This window comes from Procambarus clarkii, chromosome 2, assembly GCF_040958095.1.
Source record: "Procambarus clarkii isolate CNS0578487 chromosome 2, FALCON_Pclarkii_2.0, whole genome shotgun sequence".
Lineage (NCBI taxonomy): Eukaryota > Metazoa > Arthropoda > Malacostraca > Decapoda > Cambaridae > Procambarus > Procambarus clarkii.
In genome coordinates this window covers 40,045,416-40,069,500 of record NC_091151.1, presented here as the reverse complement: position 1 = coordinate 40,069,500, position 24,085 = coordinate 40,045,416, and the positions used below count along the sequence as shown (strand labels likewise).

Genomic DNA, 24,085 nt, shown 5'->3' with positions numbered 1-24,085 from the left:
AAATATATTGGTGATGCTGTCAAACAGGGTCCTGGTAGTACAGTCGGGTTCGTTCTTGACCCACAATCCAGATTTCTGGGGAACAGAAATGGTTGGGCTCATTTCCTTTCACCTAATGTCTATGTTCATCTAGCAGTGAGTAGGTATAGGTACTCAGGAGTTAGTCAGCTTAATGTGGGGGTTACATCCTGGGCGGGGATCAGTAATTCGGCTTGGGAGCAGGGCCCTCGATAAAAGCCAAACGTGTATGAATACACTCTGGCCTCCTGTCCCCCCGACACAATGAATTAAAATATTGCTGACAAACGCAAATACCATAAAATTAACGAATATGAAATTGCTAATTTCAGATAAGTTGTCTCCGTCACACACTCCACTATTCCAGGTATTGTCCACACGGCACTAGATCCTACTGGTTACTACAACTAGTACTACACATCGTAATAGATCCTACTGGTTACTTCAGCTAATAGTCCGCACCGTAATAGATAATATTAGTTACTGCAGCTAGTAGTTCAAACAATAGAGCCTACTGGACACATCTGAAAAGTCAGGGGCTGAAAGTTCCTTAACACAAGATAGCATATTGATTTAGTGTTGTCGCCGAAGGCGGCTAGTTTATTGTGCACCCCATACTCATCCTGTGAGCGGTAGCGCATAAAAGGACTACAGCGGGCACAAAAAGGTCAACATATTTAACTGATCAAGGGCTGAAAGCTTTCTTTGTTGTTGAAGTTAGTGGGGAGGCAGCAGGGACATGGCTGAAGACTTTCTTTGTTGGTAGAGATAGAAGGAAGGCCGTGGCAACGGGATTGATGACGTTTCTTGTTGAATAAGATACTTGACACAACTCTGGGGCAGAATACTTGTGAATTTGCGATTGTTCTCCATCTTGATTTGTGCTAAATGTTACTTCATACATGTCACTCATATCCTAATCCAGTTAAATTAAGGACTTTATCTCCAAAACCACGGCCACCCCCACCCCCATTTCCTCTTTAAAGCCTTGCTAAGGTGAAAATATATAAATGTGTGTCGATTTTAGACCAGTGAGCACGTTGGCGACTCTGTATGAGAGACAACTCTACAGCATATTGTCTCATTGAACAAACTCGGATTTAATAACTAATAAAACCTTACAACATAGATAACCATTTTGGCTATATTATAATTAATCATTACCATGCCTAAATGTCTGGGCATTGATAACTATGAAATGAAGGGAAGGCATAAAATATATCACATCGGCACTGAGTGCAGAAGCCGGTGATGTAAAAACTCTTATGAGGTTACCAGCGGCTGTCGCCTCCCACGCACTCCTGTCCGTCACATTCCCACCACTGTCAGCGGTGTGCTGCCCGGGACACACCCCAACACTGTCAGTGTTGTGCTGCCCGGGACACACCCCACCACTGTCAGCGGTGTGCTGCCCGGGACACACCCCAACACTGTCAGCGTTGTGTTGCCCGGGACACACCCCAACACTGTCAGTGTTGTGCTGCCCAGGACACACCCCGCCAGTTGCCTTGTACACTCAATATCAACGTAACCGTCTAACAGGCCGGTTGGCTTATCAACTTGCTGAACCTAAAAGCAAACAGTGTCTATTAACTCCTGTCACATAACTTTAGCAGGCTGAGAGATTGTACCTCTCTCTTCCCTGGCTTCCACTTCTGGCATCACAGTCTACCCTGGCTTCCACTTTTACCATCGCATGTACCCTGGCTTCCTTGGTCTACTTCCATGACTACTCTCACACTATAACCTGGCCGTTTTGGTTTATCTCCACGACTATCACCGCACTCTACCCTAGCTACATTAACCTATCTCCATTATACTCTACCATTATTTTATCTACTCCCACCGCTATGACAATATACTGTGCCTTATATTATCTACTGCAGTGACCATAATATGTTCCTTGATCTACCTGCACCACCACAGCCTTCATGGCCCCTTCAGTATCTACCTTCACACTCTTCTCTCACTATCCTTTGCCTACCTTCATCTCATCCTACTCTGTCTCTACTTTATCTGCCTTGTTCCTTCACCCTATTACTGCACTTAACCCTCTTCCCTCTTGATCTATTATTTTTGGGCCCACTTTTGCTGTAGATCTCTGAATCGTGTCATATTTTTATATAAGGGGGAGGGGAAGCGACGAGGATGCTATAGATTGTGGGAGTAGAGTGAGACGAGCGGGATGCGCATCACTGAGGCTTGCACCTCACTACTTGTCATGGTAGATTGCTTGCCTCATGTGCTCCTTCCATGTTTCCTTTACCTCCCTCGTAACGTTTGTATTGGTCGCAATCTGCTTGTAGTTGGTTTGTGGCTTGGTTGATGAGAAGCAGTAGCGGTCCCCAGACAGGACCTTGCGGAGACCCGCCCATTACATATATACGCGTCGCACAGTAATGCTGCCAGAGTCAGGCACTCAACCTTCTCGCTCACTTATCTTCTATAAGTTTAGTGGGAAAAGTTACAGAAGTACAGACTGGGCTCAGTTGCTGATTGCAAAAAATACATTTAACTAAGTAAGTTGCAGTATTAGTGAGCTAGTTACATAGTTTGTTAACATACAGTATAAATATATCAATAGTCTATTCACAGTTTAGCAAAATAATATCATCGTGAGCCTAAGAGACTAACACAAAATGAGTTTGTTTGTTTAATTAATGTTTTACAACGCCATACTAATCCGGTGGGTGAGTGCCAGACAGGTTACAGTCACGTGGTGGGTACAGGCACTGGACTCCAATAATCTCTAACATGACCATTTAACATCTGTGGTGAGCCAGTTGTATACAATTGTAATTTGTCTATCATGCAGCCATGTATACACCCTCTCCAGGGGGCGCCGGTGGGAAGTTGGCAGGTGTCGGCCGGTTTCTCAAGTTTAACCCATCACTGACACGATATGTGAGGGACCAGTGATGTTGTGAGGGACCAGTGATGTTGTGAGAGACTATTACGGTGTCGTCACCCTCGTCGAAGTGTAGAGTGGCAATTTTTACGCCATCTATGGGTCTGCACCCCAACCCCCCTGATATTGGACGCTACGTGGACAACGCCATTTATTGGTGGTAACGTGACAGCGACAAATGGCTCTGGTTTCCTGCCCCAGTCAGCAAGAGAGGTCAACGTGGACGACCTCTGGTGGATGACGTGTCACGATCAGGGCCACCTAGGTTGTGCTACAGAGCATAATGTCAACTCCCAGGTGAATGAGTGTGTTACCTCATGGTTTCCCCAGTGTACCGTCCATTTAACTGATGACTTTTTATGTCCACAGAGGTGACGTGTGGAGGGAGTCATACTGAGGAAGGCAGTTTATCTTGGGCAGTCCACGTACTCTTAGCTTGGTCCAGGAAAACGACTAAGTAAACCGCCGTCGATCTGTGCAGTGTGTTAGCTGCTAAATTACGCAGTATTGGTAGAGATCGGCGTACCCGGGAATTGGCTTAGGAGACTAACGGATGACAGTGAAGTGCCTATGGGAAGTGCTGCTAGCCGGTTGCTGGAGGCTTCTGCCAAAAGTTAGTTGCCCCTGTATATGGTTGGTTGTGACCCCGATCAGCGTGTGGCTGAAGTCCTCTGCCAGCAAGTAGCTGGAGAGCGATAGTGGGGTGTAGGCCCCTCGTGATACTGTGTCGGTGGACTGGCCCACGTAAAAGATGAATTCGATAGTGTTTGTCAGTACGCCTGGACAAGGTACTGGACGGAGGAACACTGGAGTTGGTGCATACTGTAAACGCTTGTGTCCTGCGTGAAAGCGACACTATTGTATAAAAGTGTAGAAATAATTTTGTATATATTCATTTATGAAGGTAAATATATTGGTGAGGGGAATAGTGTATTGTCCATCCCCCCCCCCCCCCAATCTTTATTCTTTATTGCACTACTACAGTTCTTGAAAGAGTACTACCGACTGGGGGCCGGATACTATAATAGAGGTTATAGCATCAAGAACCCGGTTACTGGCCTAAGTGGCCGTAACAGGGACCAGTGATGGGAGGGATCAATGATGTTGTGAGGGACCAGCGATGGAAGGGAGGGGTTGTTGGAAGTGACTGTGTGTATACGAGAACCAGAGAGCGTTTCTCTCTCTCTCATTGAATGAGAATATCTATACACAGATCCACGCCGCAGGTCACACGTGGTGTGCGAAAACACCGAAAAAATACTTCTAACTGACCCGTAATCAGTTAGACTATATGGCCTTAAGACAACATGAAGGACCCAAAAGCCACTTAGACATGACCCCCAAACACTTAGACATGACCGCCAAAACACTTAGACATGGCACAAAAAGAGCACAGCCATTGTGGCGTCGTCGAGTGACATCATACACATGCAGGGAGCCAGCTGCACACATTTGTATACGTCTGCAAGTTGTATGCTTTTATAGCCTACTTAACCTAACCTACCTCTCTTATACCTACTCTAATATATACTATAATTTCCCTTAGAAATAACATAGTTGGGAGTGAGGGCAGAGTTGGCCGCTACTCTCACCGGTCGGTGAAGGCGTGCGTTATAACAAGGTTCGGGACAGGAATTAAGCTGAGGTGAGGCGCACACTCACCTGTGTATAGAGGAAGAGGTTTTATATCTCGCCGCTTACAAGGGAGAGCGTGAAGCCGAAGAGAGGAATGCGGAGGAAACAATAATATTATGGTAGTGAGGATGGTGGGGGGGGGGGGGGGGGGGTGAGTGGTGGCGGGGAGGAGGGGGTGGTGTTGGGCAGCAGCGGGCACTTGTGAGGGGCGGGGTAACGTGGCACCACCAGTGTCAGTTTGAACGTGTGGCGGCACTGGTGGCGTGGATGGCACTGGTGGCGGGGATGGCAGTGCAGACGTGGCCTTACATATGATCTGCTCGAAGTGTTGGCGACAGTCTTGGCCTCTGGTCCAGCCTTGTTCTCGTTTATCATGCTCAACTTTGATAAGAAAGTTGAAAGTATGCAGTGATCGACGTGTCTTATCGTAATCATGTGATGTTGTCAACATTGTTGTGGATATAAACTGGGATGGGAAGTGTAGTGTGAATGTTGACTATGTAGTGGAAGCCACAGTGCTACCACAAGCGTCCCAACTGTATGAAATACCAAATACGTTTAATGGATGCCTAGAGGGATGCGGGCAGGTCCTAAATGTCCGCATAAACATCAAGGCAACACCCATGTTTTACTGTGCAGGTGTTATCTGCTTTGTTGCTCCATCTGCACAAGTGAGTTATGGTGTGTGGCAAGAGTGAGGAAGGGCCCCAGGGTTTGAGGCGAGTGATGAGGGGCCCCAGGGTTAGTGAAAAAGAGTGATGAGGGGCCCCAGGAGCTGTGATGAGGGGCCCCAGGAGCTGTGATGAGTGGCCTCAGGGGCTGTGGCGAGAGTGAGGAAGGGCCCCAGGAGCTATGACGAGAGTGATGAGAGGCCCCAGGAGGTGTGGCGAGGAGGAGGAGGAAGGACCCCAGGGCCTGTGGCGAGAGTGGTGAGTTGGAGAGGGGCCCCAGAGACCTCACTGGTAGATTTCCTCGGTACTTCGTTACTCATTCATCAGTAAGTTGTGTTGTGTCACTGAACGAGTCTCTCCACCATGCTGGAGTAGCCCTCGTCTCGACCTTATGTCACTTTATACAACACTTGACATTAACAAAAGATGAAGGTGAAGGAAAGACCCAATACACGTGTAAGTGTAACATTAAACCAAATTTTCGGATGAAACCTAAAGAACATCGTTTATTAAGGTGTTATCAAACAATGTTTTCTTGTATTATACATGTACTGGGCCTTTCTCTCACCGTCATTCAAACACTACGCGAGTGTTGCAAGTTTCTCTTTTAAAAATTATATTTTTTGTTGACACGTTATTTATATGTTGAGGTTAATTACTGAATGTTTGATGGGAGTTGATGAGCTGTGGTGTAGTGGTCAGCTCTGCCGTCCGCGCACCTCCCCAGGGGAGAAGACCTTGGGTAGGCTGGCACAACTGCACACTGCTCCCACCTGTTCAGCCACCACCAATTGCGGATCTGGATATGAAACGCTCGATTGGTAGTGTTCACAAGTCAAGCCTGACCCCAGGCCGAGCTCCAGGAGTACAATAACTCTCGGCACTCTCTGTAGGTACAATCCAGGCACACCGATGTGTGGGAGGGAGGAGCTCTTTTTCTGCAAAACTGAGCCACAAATTGTGGGACGGAGAACTCCTATCCTGCAGACGCCGAGCTGTGGGACAGAGAGCTCCTATCCTGCAGACGCCGAGCTGTGGGACAGAGAGCTCCTATCCTGCAGACACCGAGCTGTGGGACGGAGAGCTCCTATCCTGCAGACGAGTGTCGGTAGATGTCTGCTGCTGTACCCTCTGATGTACAAGAATATATCACTAAGGAGGAGTGTTGTGTGGTGGGAAGAGGTTCTCTCTGCTGTTGACTCACTGTGAGTGCTGCAGCTTAAGCGGAGCTCGGGGGAAATAGTTATGAGGAGATACACTGAGCTACTAAGTGATACGTTGAGCATAGCAATATATACTTGGGTTAAATTTATATTAAACAGACCCCAAAACATCCAATTTCAATGAGTGTTCAGATACGATCCAGTTGAAGTTTACAACCACTTTTGCTACGGTCAGGTGAATATGTGGCATGTCCAATATTTACTAAGCAGTGCAGCTGTAAAATATGATTAAAAACTCCTGTTTTGGAGATATGCTGATGATATTTAAAGTATGCTGAATAATAATAGATAATGCCGTGAGTCCATTAAGAGTGTGTTAATGCAGCATAAGGCGGCATAGTTAGCATGAGCCGGGAGCGTTGAGCCTGGTCACTACCCAGCTGGCCCGGCCGGCCCTCACCCTCACCACTCACTCCCACTCAGTGCTTGAATTAGCAGCTGACTCAACTCACTTGTAACTTACCTAATGTGTTAAGTAAACTTTGCCTCATTATGATAAAATATGTAAGTTCTTTAAAATTTTTGCATTCATTTATGCAACGATTTGGCAGGCTAATTATATTAATTATAATCCTAATTATATTGTTATTTCAGCGCATCTTCCTGTTTTGATAGTATTTATAGGAAGGATGAGGACCATAGTACATATACCGACCTACAACGCAATTAGAGAGTAGAAATCAGTACTATTGAATTTGTACAAACCGGAAAATGATTTTCTACTTTTGTTGATGTTGCAAAGACAACCTAAACTAACCTAACCTTCCTAGGCCTAATACACGCCATCTGAGGTCTAATACAGTATATGTTTGCTATACTAGGCTCAAGCATATTTAAGTTTGTTTTTCAGCTTCAATTTTTTCGGACTATAAACTGAATAGTAGAAAATTCTACTATCTAATTACTTAATACGTCAATATTTGTACTATGGTGCACATAGTTACAGAAGTACTATCTAAACAGGAGGATGGGTTGTGTTATTTATGGTGTGTAGTGATGGGGTGACTGGTTATGACTGACTCCAAACACACATATATAGGTTGATGACTATATACTGGTCAACTTTGCTGGCGGCTTAATAAAAAAAAAATCCAGGTGGATGAGACCAGCAACCAGGAGACCTGGTCAAAGACCGGGCCGCGGGGATAATCATCCCCGGAATCATCGACAGGTAATTGTCAGACCGGATTTAGGTATTAACCATTCAGTGTGTAACATGCTTGTTTCAGGATCAGTCTGTCTCTTCTGGACTCAGAGTAATAATTGACCTCTGAATTCATGAGGGATGTGACGAGTCTGTGGCGTTAAAGAGTGATTATCAGCCTGGATTACCTGCCAGTAGCCTCAGGGTAATAATATACCGAGAACTTCGACAACATTTAATTAACAATCTATTATCATAATACTAAGCAGGAAGATCCATATATGTATGGCCGGGTCATCCACAGCAGGTGAGCAGACGTGTAGGCGTCACTACAGCCAGACTTAGGCTTGACTACGAGTACCTTAGGGAGTTTACACCTCCTGGAGTACATCTAACCAAATGTAAACAGTGTTACCAAAACTATTCTAACTACGTAATGTTACTATATAACGGAATGTCAAAATGCAAAGAATTTAAGAGACACCCTTCACCAATAATGCTGTTTGGACGTCACAAAGCTTGTTAGAGAGAGAGAGAGAGAGAGAGAGAGAGAGAGAGAGAGAGAGAGAGAGAGAGAGAGAGAGAGAGAGAGAGAGAGAGAGAGAGAGAGAGAGAGAGAGAGAGAGAGAGAGAGAGAGAGAGAGAGAGAGAGAGAGAGAGAGAGAGAGAGAGAGAGATTTTAAAGACACTGTAATGAATGTTAGGCAGACAACCAAGACATTCACCAAGCAAATGAACAAACTACAACCAATCAACAGGCCTATTACGTGCCGAACCCATCACCCTGTTCCGTAACGTTAATTACAACACTGTAACGTGTTCACCATGAATATTAACTGCTTACACTATGTAGTTTGGGGTCGAGTTCCTGAAGCCATTATGTGACAAACTGTCACCGCCCGAAGGATGGCATGGGGCTCCATAATAAACTAATTAAACTAAACACTTTTTAAAACTCGACGACAAATTATAACATTCTACAGTAAGAGTTCAGTAACTGATGTTACTAGATAACTAGGCCTATCAGCTGTTTGTGGGCAGGTCACTACCCAGGGAGCTGGACAACACGTGGGTGGGTCACTACCCAGGGAGCTGGACAACACGTGAGCAGGTCACTACCCAGGGAGCTGGACAACACGTGGGCAGGTCACTACCCAGGGAGCTGGTCAACACGTGGGCAGGTCACTACCCAGGGAGCTGGACAACACGTGGGCAGGTCACTACCCAGGGAGCTGGACAACACGTGGGGAGGTCACTACCCAGGGAGCTGGTCAACACGTGGGCAGGTCACTACCCAGGGAGCTGGTCAACACGTGGGCAGGTCACTACCCAGGGAGCTGGACAACATTCGTATGGCATGTCCAACTGGTCTACGGTTGCTCCTGTATACAGCTTCTTCATTGTATGATGAAATTGAGTGAATCACTTAGTATTGTTAGCGAGAAGAACTCATCGCTGTTTAATTAACTAGTTTGGTTTAGTAAAAATACACAACAACGATTGGTTCATATGCAATTGATTATTGGTCAAATTTCGATTTGTCTGATAAGAGAATTAATATCTGGTATAACTGTGGGATATGAGAGATTACCTTACAGTTCAATAGTCTAATTGCCAATTAAACTTTGGTAAAAAATATGGCAGTAGGACTCGATGGCAACGTGACTGCTAATGACAGGTTCCCACATGGTGCTGACCGGGACGCTGCTTGTAGCTGTCATGTGTAGCTGTCTGTCATGTGTAGCTGCCTGTCATGTGTAGCTGTCTGTCATGTGTAGCTGCCTGTCATGTGTAGCTGCCTGTCATGTGTAGCTGTCTGTCATGTGTAGCTGCCTGTCATGTGTAGCTGCCTGTCATGTGTAGCTGCCTGTCATGTGTAGCTGCCTGTCATCGTAGCTGTCTGTTATATCCCTTATATTATGCCCTTTATATTAATACCCCTTATATTCTGACTTTTGATTCTAGTAGCCGAAGTTTGCATTGTCTGATGGGCCGGGATTTCTTAGTGTGTAGAGGGCTGGTTTGGTTATACTCATGACATTTGTATTACGACAGTCATGTACATGTTCAAGGGATAGTTTAGTAATCAGCATTTCGGTGTGAAGTGTGGATGAATTATAAGTTTCTCTTTGAGCAACAGGTGGGTGAGTAGAGCACTTGGTGCAGCGTGAGTAGGCGAGGGAGCAACAGTTGCCCGTGCTCCATGTTACCAGTTTTTTTTTTATTATTATTATTTTCTACCACAGACGTGGCCACACATTTACAATGCTAACCAGCATATATACATTTTCTTCTGTCCTCCATGGATAGGATGAAAGATTTGTCAAACATACAGTTCAGAGATTTATTGAACAACCACAGGTGATCGTAATGCTTTTAAAATGTTAGGCTAAGCTACATACGTAAATACATAGATACACAGATTTATGAATGCATTAATGTGAATTTATAATGGTTACTAGTTGTGTAAGGTATGGGGCTCAGAGGCAGTCCTCACCAGGGGACGCCCACCCTTGCTGTTGACTTGTACTCAGATACAGTTAATATTTTTCTTTAAAATATTATGGGGGGTGGGGGGAGGACCACCTGACTGCGCCCGGGTCTCACTCCCACCTCCCTCTCTCTTTTTCTCTGTCCTCCCTTCTCTTCCCCTCTCCTCCCTCTCTCTCATTCTCTCCTCTCTCCTCTCTTGCCTGGCATCCTCCCTCTCCACCTCTCCCCTCTTCACCCTCGCTCCCAATTCTCATTTTCTCCCCCTGAATTATTTTTTTTTTAGCCATACAGAGGCATATGATAAGTACTTTGCACTGGCAAACTCTGGGTGCATTATAAGGATATCATCAACACAAGAGTGAATAAGGTAGCAGTGATACTAAGAGTCCCCATCTCACAGGACGGTTAGTCATACAGGGCCATATGTTCAGTAGCCTGCTGAATTAACGTTAATTGTTTTAAGAAAAGAAATCAAAATTGAATGAGGCTAGCCCCAAGTATCTGGCCTCCAACCTCATACAGACAAATAGGTCGTTCTCTCATATAGATTGTATATAATGGAAATATTACAAAGGTAAACTTGTCACTGGTACAATGTTGCGGGTCAATAAAACATATAATATTGTGTTAGTACTAATGATACACTGATACACTACAAGGAAGACTACTGGGGTTCCAGGCTGGGTAACTTGTACCTTGGTTATCAAGTGAAGGGCGAGGGAGCGTGCAGGTGTCAGCCCCGACACAGCCTACCCACTGTTGCTACTCCACCACTTGACCACCTCTATCGCCTCTCCACAACACCAGTCCTCCGGCACTCGCTCTTCCTTACTTCAGAAGCGCCACAAGAGCTACGTCAATTACAATAAACTCATATAAAGAATTACAAATAGTGTACATTTTAATTATGTTCAAAAAGATGTTTTCAGGACGGATGAACACTAAAGTTTCAGAGTAAACTGTTGCGAGTGATTTGTGTGGATATAAACAGGATGCCTCCCATGAAACCCCTGACATCACTGGGCAGGGGGTTGGGTGAGAGGAGGCAGTGGGTTGGGTGAGAGGGGGTAGTGGGTTGGGTAAGAGGGACAGTGGGTTGCGTTTGAGGGGCAGTGGGCTGGTTGTGAGGGGCAGTGGGTTGGGTAAGAGGGGCAGTGGGTTTCGTGTGAGGGGCAGTGGGCTGGGTGTGAGGGGCAGTGGGTTGGGTAAGAGGGGCAGTGGGTTGCGTGTGAGGGGCAGTGGGTTGCGTGTGAGGGACAGTGGGCTGGGTGTGAGGGGCAGTGGGTTGGGTGAGAGGGGCAGTGGGTTGGGTGAGAGGGGCAGTGGGTTCGGTGAGAGGGGCAGGAGATTTGTAGAGTTAGTGAAGGGGGGTGGGGGGGGGGGAGGTGGCGTGTGTGTACGCGTGTTCGTAAGTGGAGGGGTGGGGAAGGGGGCAGTCCGTGCTTGTATGTGGCACAGGGCGCCGCGCTCATGTGTTGGTGTGGAAGAGGGAAGGGAAAGGGGGGTAGTGCACGTGTTCGTGTGTGAAGGAGAAAAAGTAATGCGTGCTCGTTTGCACGTGTGTGTGTGTGTGTGTACATTTATCTAGATGTTCTTACCTAGATGAGTCTGTAGAGATGCAGTTTCAGCTCCTTGGTCCTGCATTGTGGTTGTCATCTGATGCGATGACCCCCGACCTTATTAACATTTTTTACCACTTGAGCTGTTCAAGCTGTGAACTGAGTTAGCCTTAACTACCTCCCCTTCTAGCTCGTGCACTCACTTATATGTGCACACACACACACACACACACACACACACACACACACACACACACACACACACACACACACACACACACACACACACACACAAAGGGGGCCGGTGGCTGACTGGACAGCACGCTGGACGCGTGATCCTGTGGACCTGGGTTCGATTCCCGGCGCCGGCGAGAAACAATGGGCAGGGTTTCTTTCACCCTGATGCCACTGTTACCTAACAGTAATTATGCACCTGGGAGTTTGTCAGCAGTCACGGGCTGCTTCCTGTGTGTGTGTGTGTGTGTGTGTGTGTGTGTGTGTGTGTGTGTGTGTGTGTGTGTGTGTGTGGTGTGGGAAAAAAATAGAAAACAGTTGATTGACAGTTGAGAGGCGGGCCGAAAGAACAGAGCTCAACCCCCGCAAGCACAACTAGGTGAATACAATTAGATGAATACACACACGCACACGAGTGCACGAACTAGAAGAGGAGGTAGTTGAGGTTAATTCATGATCGTGATCGTTGATGCATATGTATATGCAGCAACGATAACAAAAACACTGATCCAAGTATGCGAAAAAAACACATTTTAAAAAAATTGAGAATGTTGAACGCGTTTTCGGCTCAATTCACCTTCACTAGAGCAAGATAGAGAGTGCGGAGGGAAGACTGTTGTTGTTTTAGATTCAGCTATTCTAAACAAAAAGTTCCAAGCAGCACAGGCTATGGTGAGCCCGTCATACTCACCTGGCAACGGAGGTGTGCCGAGGGACGATTGGTGGGCAAACATTATAGTCAGTCCCCCAGAGGGAGGCAGGTCACCTGACCACCTGGAAATGGGAATGAAGTCTTTCTTTATGGAGAAAGAAGGGAAGAAAAAGAAGAGAAGAAAAAAGAAGGGAGGATTAAAGAGTGAGCAAATGTTCTTTCCTCTCATAGTGGAATAAAGGGAATCAACAAAAACACAGGAGAATAGCGTTTAATCCCTAAAAGTGCCGCCAGTCGGAAAACTAAAAAAAAACAGGCTAAATGGATGCTATTCCATTCAAATGTTTTATTTAATCTATTTAAATGGATGCTACTTTGTACTGATGTACTATATTGAATGTGCAGTACAGCCTCCGGTAGTAATAGCCACCGTCAGTACAGTCAGTATATGGAGACGACCTTCATTAACATTCCAACATTACACAGTTGTGCTCGCTAATTACTACCATGTGACATGCTACTACACCTTGACCGTTTCTCAGTATTGTAGACACATCCTACATCCTGACGGTTCACTGTATGGAGGACACATCCTGGATGATTAGCTCCCAGAGGCTGTATAGGAAGGAGCTCATCTTTTTGGACAACAGGGGCGTCACATCAGGAGACAGGTCAAAGAATGATAGGAAGCGCACATCCTGTGTGGCGGAGCGGCCCAGGCACCTGTTGTGTGGGAACGCTGCCAACTCGCCAGGGCTAAGTCATGAGGTTATGACATACTATATGTCCCATACAAGTAAGAGTATCGTAGCTGAAACAAATATACACTAAACTCATACATTAAAGATGAGAAACAAATGTGTTGTATAAAGTGTTGATAATTGTAAAACTTAGCTAATGACTGAGGTACCGGTTATTTTGTTTCATAAGAAATTAGTAGTAGTTTATTTTTCATAGGAGTTGACTTCTAAACAATAATTAAAAATAAAATATGTCAATTAATTATATAATTTTTTAGCGTTATGATTGATTTTGTTCGTTATTATTTTTTTAGTATTATAAAATCTTCCTACTGGAATTCACCAACTAACATAAACGTTAGACCTTGAGTAAGGTCTATGTCGAAACGCCAAGTTTATATTTGCAAGTCAATCTCGCAATGTAATTCAACGGTTTCATATCTGATCTGGTTCTCGCAGCCTAATGCATACATATCATCAACAATGTCAAGTACTGTAGCCTAGAAAGTGTTTTCGTTGCTGTTGCCAAATTGTCATCTGTGTCACTTTTTTCGAAGTGTAGTCCAGAATAAGCTTCTTCGTATTAATTATGAAACAAAAACACCATTCTCAATCAAGATTATTATTATAATAGCATAGAAAATTTTCAAATGTTTTAAGAATATGGAAAACTACGACCAAATAATATTCAAATGAAATTATGTAATATCTTTGCTCATAATTCAGCTAATATAATATTAAGACAGAAGTTTGTTGGAATCATTAATGGAAATAGATAGCCTAATTTATTACTAAATGATAATAACAAGATACCCTCCCATCAGCTACATTTAACATGACAACATAAATGCACAATATATAGACCGTTGCACATCACAGTCAACATATTCCCTATGGTTATACTTAGTGATTTATCAGAGATTGGTTTAATAAGTAACCTGAGCGGATCAAACAACCAAAAACACACTTCAGCTGTTACTTTTTTTCAAAGCTGCGTACCTTAATATGCTTTCATATTCAAGTACCAAGATGAGGCTGGACTTCAGTTGGGATGGTTTCGACAGAAGTATTCAAATTAAGGTGTTTTAATGGAAATTAAGAAACAATCTGCACTTATAATGAATCTACTGAGCATCGGGCTTGTTTTGTTAGGTGGGCTGGTCTAGGTTACTGCGCGTTTGGTTAGGCAAAACCACTTAGACACTTGTCAGTTCATGAGATTGGGATGCAGTGAAACCAGTTTAATTATAAGAGGACTTTATAATTTTCAGAGCGATTAGTTGTAACATTTTAGAAATTTGAGAAGTTAACATATGGAAGAAACATTCGTTAGTACTTAGGTGTAAAGGCATATACGACATTGGGCTTCCTAAGGAAGGCCTATAATACATAACAGTAATATTAGGCACACTCCTGGAGCTGTAAGGGCAAATAATTCCATAACATTTATTATTTATAGAAGGTTGGGTTATGAATGTGCCGATGGCGGGAAGGTGGTGGAGGGCGGCGAGTGACAGTCTCCCGCCAAGACGTCAGACACCCGCACGCGCTCACGCCTCACGCCCGCATGTTTGTCACCCTCCTCAAATGCTGCTATATTTCAACCTCGGAAGGCTAGCATGGCCAACCTCAAGACTCGCCCACCTTTTTGAACCTCATAGAGTGGCTGTCAGATGAAGTGCTAAGGTTCTGAGCGGTGAGTGACATTCGCTGTTCTTTCAGGTTTCCTGCGGCGCCTGCAGAGGCTGTCCGTCGTTTCCTACAGTAGCTCTTTCGACGCGATCAGCACGCAGGTTTTCTCAGTTGTCTAAAACACCTGCGGAATATGTGCATATTCCGCAGGCGGACTAGGGTAAAATCTGGGTGTCAAAATGAAACTGGAAAAAGTAATCCAGATACACCTATATATAGTGTAAGTGTGGCGACGTGGAGCAACATTTGTATACAGGAAGTAGGTCTGCGTTACTTCGACAGGTCAAAGGCGGGCAAGAAATTCACATTTTGCGTGTGACACCGGCTGGGCACTGTTCCCAGAGTTTGTTAGGGCTATATTAGGTCTCAAATGTAGCATTTGTCATTAGGCCTCAGCTAATGTGAGGTGCTAACTACTAGGTTAGATTTACTAGAGGTTAGATTTACTAGAATTTCTGGAAGTTGAACAAATGTTTACCAGAATCATCTCATATTCCGGTGTGTAATGGGGCGGAAAAATTGGCACGAAGAAAATGTAAGTTTATACTTCCTCTCCCGCCCACCATTTTGAATGTCAAGGTGGCGGGAAGAGCCAGCAGGATGGTACAAGACCTGAGAAACTTGTCACCACTACGTACGTCATTGTTTCTCTTTAAGTAAACCTAACCTAACCTAACCAAACCTAACCAACCCAACCTATCCTAACCTAACCAACCCAACCTATCCTAACCTAACCAACCCAACCTATCCTAACCTAACCAACCCAACCTATCCTAACCTAACCAAAATAAGAGATAGAATTTTGTTTTATACAGTACAGTGTGTGCACAATATGTGTGACGTCACTCAATTTTATTCAGTTTTACAGGACAAGTTTCAGTTAATCGTTCATTCTTAAGAAGTCAACGTATATTTTTCTTCTAAGAGAGCATAAAAAATAATAGACATAGTATCCAGTTGTGGGCATGGCTTTCATTACACGGGGTTAATGAATTAATTAGTTTTTTTCATTAATTCATTAATTAATAAAATTTATTTATGAATGAATTATTTTTTCATTAATTAATTATATTTGTGAAATAATGAATGTTTTTCATTAATTATTCATTATTCGTAAAATTCATTAATTTTCTTTCATTAATTATTAATTAGCTTAGCGTTAAGCCATTTTGGATTTGGTAATAATGTCTTGGTGTTGAAATATCGTCATGTCTTGTAAGATGGAGGTTTGTAGGGTAAATGTATTAATTTTACCATTAATCTGTCCTTTGCTAATGTAAACAAATACTTATATAATGCAGGGTACATGACATTCAAATTTATTCATTAGAGCAAGAGGCCAACAGTACATTTGTCACCAGTAGGCTTGCTCCCAGAGGTGCATGAATCCCACAGCACATCTATCACTAGCCACATGGCTTCCTGTGGGACCACACAATCCCAGTACTAATATTCGGTCCGCTCAGTTATAACGTCATAGAACATAAGAATAATGGAAATTTCAGAAAGCCTATTGGCTTATGCGAGTCCAATATTATTTATACCTGAAGAATTTACGCACACTTACTATCACTCACAAATAAGTAACAGGTCAGGAAGAATTTTTTCAGTGTTAAAGTTTATTTATAATTAACTAATGGAATAGGTTAGACGTAGAAGTAGTTGAAGTTAATTTTTCAAAATGTTAAACTTAAATATAGTAAAATCGCGAGAAATAACCCATTGCATTAATCTTGGGATGCACGGAAGGCGGGGCTAGGAGCCTAGCTGGACCCCTGCAAGCTCATCTAAGTGAGTACACACACAAAAAAAACTTACACGTTCCATCTACAAAATAGAAGAATAAAGAAAACTGCTCCACATTTTTAAGTTGTTCAAGGAACGTATTTTAGAACCTTTGGTTCGATATAATGTAACTATAAATTTATGTGCACATTTCTTGTATATATTGAGAATGTGGTACTGGCTATAGAGTAAAACTAGTTAAAGTGAGTAATTCTGGAAAATTTAAAGTTTCATGCTGTGATAGCCTATTATTAATAATTATAGATATTTCAGACCGATGTTCAAGCCTTATGTAAAATTAACGAGTTTAAATTTCATGTAGTAACTGCTTTAAAATTATTAGTTCATATTGTGAGCATCAAGTAGTATCTGATTATTTGAGTTTAGGGAAGTTAGCAGTTATTGCTGGCGCCGAACAGAGATTTGCCATACGGCCCCTGATTTTTCCCGCACACAGCTTCATCCACAGACCACAGATTGTTTGTATCACTGATAGATTATTTTGTTTCATAGTGATTTTGCTTCATGGATATACTGTATTTTGTCTTACGGATAATGTATACAACTGGACGGAAATGGTTCACAAACGACTTAAATGTTTTTGTCCCTTGTAATCTTTCTCTTCTGCATGCAAAAAGTTACAAGAACTTTTTTAAGAGGAGGATATAAGCTGCAAGAATTGTTTCTTATGGACTGGATAAAAGTGTTAACAACTTTCTAAAGAGCAGGACACTCCAGTTGGAGACAGTCTGCAATTATTGTTTCTTCATGGTAGGAGATAAACTTTACTAAAAGCTTATCGTGAGCGGGAGACAATAGTTAAATATTTTCCATTTAGTAGGTCAAACGTTGCATGTGAATTTCCACAAGAGCATATAAAAATCAATGAATGTCTCAGTCGAAACGTGAACATCATACTCACATCATACTCAGAGCATAAAAATGTTTGTTATTGCCGATATTTTCTTGTGCTATCGTTCTAGCTCTAGTGTAGTTTTTATACTTTGAATTTATATAACTTTACAACATTCTAGAGCGCGTATTAATCTCAAGAAAGCTGTATTTTCTATATTGGATATAAGTAGATTTTTCTCAATTTAAATTGTATTTGTATAATTATTTTGCCACTTTTCTAAAAGTATTTTTTCCTTATATGATTTTTTGATCCTGTCTCATTTTCCTGTTCTCCAATTGTCTTTCCTTCTATATGCTATTATTTTTTATATGCAGCAATTCCTTTTCAAGTTTTTAACTTTCTCCTTCTTTAAAAAGTACCAAACTTTCCCACTTGGTCTATATAACAACTCAAGAAAGTCCGCCCTAATGGTTGGAAGAAACATAACTCTTTCTTCTCCCAAGCTTTTAGTGACGATTCTAGTCTTCAAAAAGTCACAGCTGCGGTTTTTTACGCGTTAAACTTCTCCAGGGAAGTTTTCTATCGCCTTTTGTCTCAGACCGACTCGACGGCGAATTCTAATTATGAACCAAAACCCAGCCTGTGCAAGTGACGCCTGCCAAAAAGCCATGATTCTTTTTAAATTTGCATTATAAATGATCATGCAGTATTAAGGATGTTTGTTTTGAGAGAAAATATTATGAAGATTTAATCGTATTTATAATGGTAATTTAGGAACAAATAATATTAAGGTAGGCAAAGAGAGATCAAAACCACTTCAGTATACAGCATTGCCTTTATTTGATCTAAAATTGTGTATACAGTTCAGCATTTGTGAAAAGTAAAATACTAAAGGTTATTTGCCTTTTTTGTGAAGTCTTGGAAAATATCGAGGAATTATTGATCACCTGGGCGACTGGTATAAACTAGAAGCCTATAAGCCTTCTCTGATAGAATAAACTGCATATTATTTAATACTGCACCTTTTGATTAGTATAGTGGCAAGGCAGAAGAAACGGTCAAAGTGGTTCTTCTACCGACTATCAGATTGATTTGTTTACTTTATAATTTGTCTTTCACATTGCTCATTGATCTCTTAAGTTTCTCTATTAGAGCTCAAGCTCTCAAACTACGCCAGGCGAGCAAACAAGCATGTAAACAAACCTTAAAAGCATCATCAGAGCCTGGATAGGAAATCTTGGAGAAATGTATTCTGTTTGAATACACACTCATAGCTCGTGCAAATTAACAGACTTTATATACTATTTATTGTAAAACAGCTAGTAGCCATACCAACAATATGTGAAAAGGATAAATTCAAAGACTTATAAAGTATACGATGACATTTTCTGCAAGATTTTGTAACGATAAAATTTACATTTATATACGCTTATAAAATATTACTGAGGTATTGTTTCAAATACATCATTGGTTGGTATTTCATTGCGTTGGAAATGTAGAAAAGTGTCTTAATATTGTAAAGGTACAGATTTTACTCTACTTTTTGAACGAATGGTAACCTATCTTAAGTTAATATTCGAACTGGAACCCAAGTGTCACACTTTTAGTGTTTCTAGTTTACAGTTCATTCAAGAGATAAGTTATAATAAATAATAATTCAGTTTTATTTAAGCTATATCCTATCTAATTGCCAGAACCGCATTACTAGGCCAAAGGGAGTTTTACCTGTAGACCAAAGCATTTTTTGTGTGTTTTCATATCTGCAAAAACTTCCAGCACTTACAAAAACTTTCAGCACTTACAAAACTATTATATTATGTTGGTGACATTATTTGATACTTTATTTAGGCCTATTTTTATATCTTACGTAGAGTTAAAGGAAAGCAGGCATGTTTAGGCAAGGTTAGTTTGGTAAGTCATTTTTGGTTCTGATATAGAACCATTTTTGGTTCTGATATGTTTTTTCATATCAAATCTGTCAAAACCTTTCAGGTTAGGTTAGATTTGATCGTATATTTCGTATATTTCTATGATTTGATCGTATATTTCTATATATATATATATATATATATATATATATATATATATATATATATATATATATATATATATGTCGTACCTAGTAGCCAGAACGCACTTTTTGGCCTACTATGCAAGGCCCGATTTGCCTAATAAGCCAAGTTTTCATGAATTAATTGTTTTTCGACGACCTAACCTACCTAACCTAACCTAACCTAACTTTTTCGGCTACCTAACCTAACCTAACCTATAAAGATAGGTTAGGTTAGGTTAGGTAGGGTTGGTTAGGTTCGGTCATATATCTACGTTAATTTTAACTAAAATATAAAAAATTGACCTCATACATAATGAAACGGGTAGCTTTATCTTTTCATAAGAAAAAAATTAGAGAAAATATATTAATTCAGGAAAACTTGGCTTATTAGGCAAATTTGGCCTTGCATAGTAGGCTGACAAGTGCGTTCTGGCTACTAGGTACGACATATATATATATATATATATATATATATATATATATATATATATATATATATATATATATATATGTCGTACCTAGTAGCCAGAACGCACTTCTCAGCCTACTATGCAAGGCCCGATTTGCCTAATAAGCCAAGTTTTCATGAATTAATTGTTTTTCGACTACCTAACCTACCTAACCTGACCTAACCTAACTTTTTCGGCTACCTAACCAAACCTAACCTATAAAGATAGGTTAGGTTAGGTTAGGTAGGGTTGGTTAGGTTCGGTCATATATCTACGTTAATTTTAACTCCAATAAAATAAAATTAACCTCATACATAATGAAATAGGTAGCTTTATCATTTCATAAGAAAAAAATTAGAAAAAATATATTAATTAAGGAAAACTTGGCTTATTAGGCAAATCGGGCCTTGAATAGTAGGCCAAAAAGTGAGTTCTGGCTACTAGGTACGACATATATATATATATATATATATATATATATATATATATATATATATATATATATATATATATATATAAAACTTGGCTTTTTAGGCAAATCGGGCCTTGCATAGCAGGCCGAGAAGTGCGTTCTGGCTACTAGGTACGACATATATATATATATATATATATATATATATATATATATATATATATATATATATATATATATATATATATATACACTAAAAGAATAGGGGTGGTAGGAGAAGACAATATTAGTGTTCAGTAAGGATCCACAAGGTCTTCTCTGAGTACTCTTTATTTTCTTCTCCGAGGCTATGTGTCCCTACACTTGCACAAGAGGTGGTACCCCTTTTAGGTTTAATAAATATATATATATATATATATATATATATATATATATATATATATATATATATATATATATATATATATATATATATATATATAAAATTGTGTGTGTATAATACGAAATATAATCCACAAAGTTTATTGTAATGAACTGTATGTATTTAGTCTTGAAAAATTATATTTATCTGAATAATTACATTAAATATATTTACTGTTTCCTTTGCAGGTTTATATGATGAACGACCCATTAGAAAAGCTTTGTAATTGTGAAAAGGAAATAAATTATATATTAGTGAATAGTGTACTATTTGGAAAATAAGAGTAGTAGTGAATGATGAGTGCGCCACTCGGACAACTGGTTAAACATCGTTGGGTTTGGCTAATAAATGGATGACTTCCTGGGAAGCCAACACACTTATTTGAGAGAATTTAACTTTTAAGGCTGATTGTAAAGATGATTTCTTTCCACAAATTCAAGACGTTTCCTAGATTAATTTTAGTGTATTTAAAAAGGATAACTCGTTTAGTGAATTATAAACAATTGGAAATTTAATTTAAAGAAATCATGCGGACATCTTATGTAAGTGAGATTACGGACTACAGTGCACCAGTTTTTTTTTTTATAAGTGATGGTTGAGATTCAAACCAAAGAAAATGGAATCACAAGATGAGGAAGTCAACGACAGAAAACGGTCCAGAGAGCAAGGTAAGAAAATCGTTTATTCAGCATTAGGGTTTAGTTTTTTTTTCTTTGCCGTAAGTCTGTACTGGCCCTCGGCTGGAACACTAGCTGATGGCTTGTGAATGGTGCCTCTCATTTTTTCTGAGTTTTGCTAGGTATATTTCGAACTGTACTTCCTCATTCATGTCATGCTATATCTCTTTGGTAAATTGTAAATGTTTACATGAAAGACTAAGAATGTCTTAGTGAGGTTAACCCCTCAGTGCCTGGATGGGAATAGTCGGCCCTACAGCCCGCGCCTTACTCGGGTATGCTAGTTTTTAGATTAGTTTGTTTATTATACGCCCCATTCCCATCCTGTGAGCGATAGAGGAAAAAGTTACAAAGGTGTATAATGGGGACCCCAAAATTAATTTAGATGTGCAAGTTAGTATCGATAAGCTAGTTACACAGCTTCTAGTAAATTATTATATCAACAATGGGTTTGAGAACGACTGCAAGTGGTCTCTAAGCTAAGTAACTTGCATAATTTCTTAACTAAGATGCGGCGAGCTAGTTTCACAATTTGAGTTGCTTATGCACCCCCTCTCCACCATCCATTGGACAGGGATGGAACGGTCGCAATCACTCACATTTACTACCATCAGTTAGCAAACCGTGGCTATTTGGTTAAAAGTTCTTGTAGTAGATGATTTTTAATGGAATATTGACAAATTTCTTGAACATTTGTTATAGAGCTGTCTAAATTCACGTATCTTTTCGCACTCCACCACCAATAGTGTCTCAGGTTGTGCGAATAATTTTGCTGATGGGGGAGCGGCGTCTTGGCAATAGGCTATAGTGATACTGGAAAGGCAGGGTCGTCCTGGTAATATTGTAATGTCGTGATCTATGGAAGCTTATTTGAAAGAATCCAGACTGGGAATCGTAGTTATCATCACTTATTTACGCATTTGTTTCTTTCTCTTTAATTACGACTCAAATTAAATAATTTACGAACTGCATACACGAGAGACTGTTGTCCTCAGGAAATTGTTTTTATTTTTAATTTCAATATTCGATTTTAGTTTGTTTCAATTTCAAACTTATGTCACTTCTCAAATGTTATTTTTTGTTTTTGTCTGTCATTTGAAATATAAAATATTATTAATAATGAAGTATCCCCCAAAATTAGAAAGGATTCTTATAGATAAGTTGTGAAATAAGAACTTTGCGGTAATTAGTTTTTGAATTTGCTGGTGTGGACCAGTTCGCAGTTCTCAGTTTAGGTGTTTGCGATGTGTCTGCTTCTCCCCGTCCTCCTGCCTGTACACTGGGACACGCGAGAGAGGAGAGTAGGTGACAGACTGGAGGGGAGGTTATAGGGGATTTTAATTAGATGGGATGGGAGCGGGGGCTGCAGCGCTGGCAGGCAGGCAGGGAGGGGTATATGACATCAAGGGGTGAGGGAACACATGGAGAGGAACAACAAGAGCAAGAAGAGAAGGGCCTGGTCGAGGACCGGGCCGCGTGAACGCAAAACCCCGAAATCATCACAAGGTAGGTCTGTGATATTAAAGCGAGAATGATTAAGCCATATAAAAGACAATGTTTGTCTATCTAAGGTTGGAGCCAGACGCTTTGGTTCAGCTTTACCCAGCTTTGCAACATGAAACATGGCTAGAGCGGTATGCGAGTGTTTTAGGCCAGTCTGGGTCGGGCCAAGTGCCACCCGTTTCAGAAATATCAGCATGTTTAACGACCCCCTTGCAATTTGTATGAAGTCGGAAATTAAATCGGGGCATGTTTTCCGTAGAGGTTTGATGTTTAATCTGCGGTTTACTTGCGTATTTTCATGGTTTACTCGAAGACGATGAACGTGAATTCATTCAAGTTACAGTATTATTTCTGACACATAAAAAGAGGGGGGTAGAGAAAGAATGAGCGCGAGAGAAAGGAAGGGAAAGAAGGTGTGAAAGGGAAAGAGTTGAAGGGGGGGGAGGGGGAGAGCAGAGAGGGGAAGGAGGCGAGCGAAACCCGGGCACTGCTGGATTCTCAATCTAGTATTTTATATTCTAATAGGGATGAGTAGCAGTATAGAAGGAAAAATTGCTCGTAATATTTACTGTTACAATGAGTCGAGTAAAATGTTTATAAAAGGATAAGTTGCAAAAGAAAGGAAAACTGGCCAAGTGTGAAGTAATATCCTGATATTAGGTTAGAGACATCGAGAGTTAAAATTATATACAGTATTTACAATTGTAAAAGCAAAGGGGTCGTCATGTACGTGTAAATGTTACAAAGAATATTTTTTCAACTATACAACCAAGAGAACTTGGTGTTTAAATTGAGACTTTGTCTACACACAAGGAGCTGTAACACATTTGCTGCTTCCCATGCAGCAGTGATATTACACAGGTTTTTGAGAGGAGGGAAGGGAAAGATAAAGAAATAATAGAAAGGAAAGATAACAAATGAGGGAAGACAGAGATAAAGAGATAATGGAAGGGAGAGATA

At 41.1% G+C, this 24,085-nt stretch overlaps 1 protein-coding gene across 1 annotated transcript in view; it reads left to right on the top strand.

Annotated features, from left to right (window-relative positions):
- The first annotated feature begins 4,816 nt into the window (after positions 1-4,816).
- The window catches only part of LOC138366268 (uncharacterized), a 73,810-nt gene continuing 54,541 nt past the window's right edge, over positions 4,817-24,085 (top strand). The window contains exons 1-2 of the mRNA XM_069327267.1: positions 4,817-4,962; positions 21,134-21,613. Of these exons, the coding sequence (XP_069183368.1) occupies positions 21,562-21,613 (52 nt within the window). The 5' untranslated portion in view covers positions 4,817-4,962; positions 21,134-21,561. The remainder of the gene's footprint in view (positions 4,963-21,133; positions 21,614-24,085) is intronic.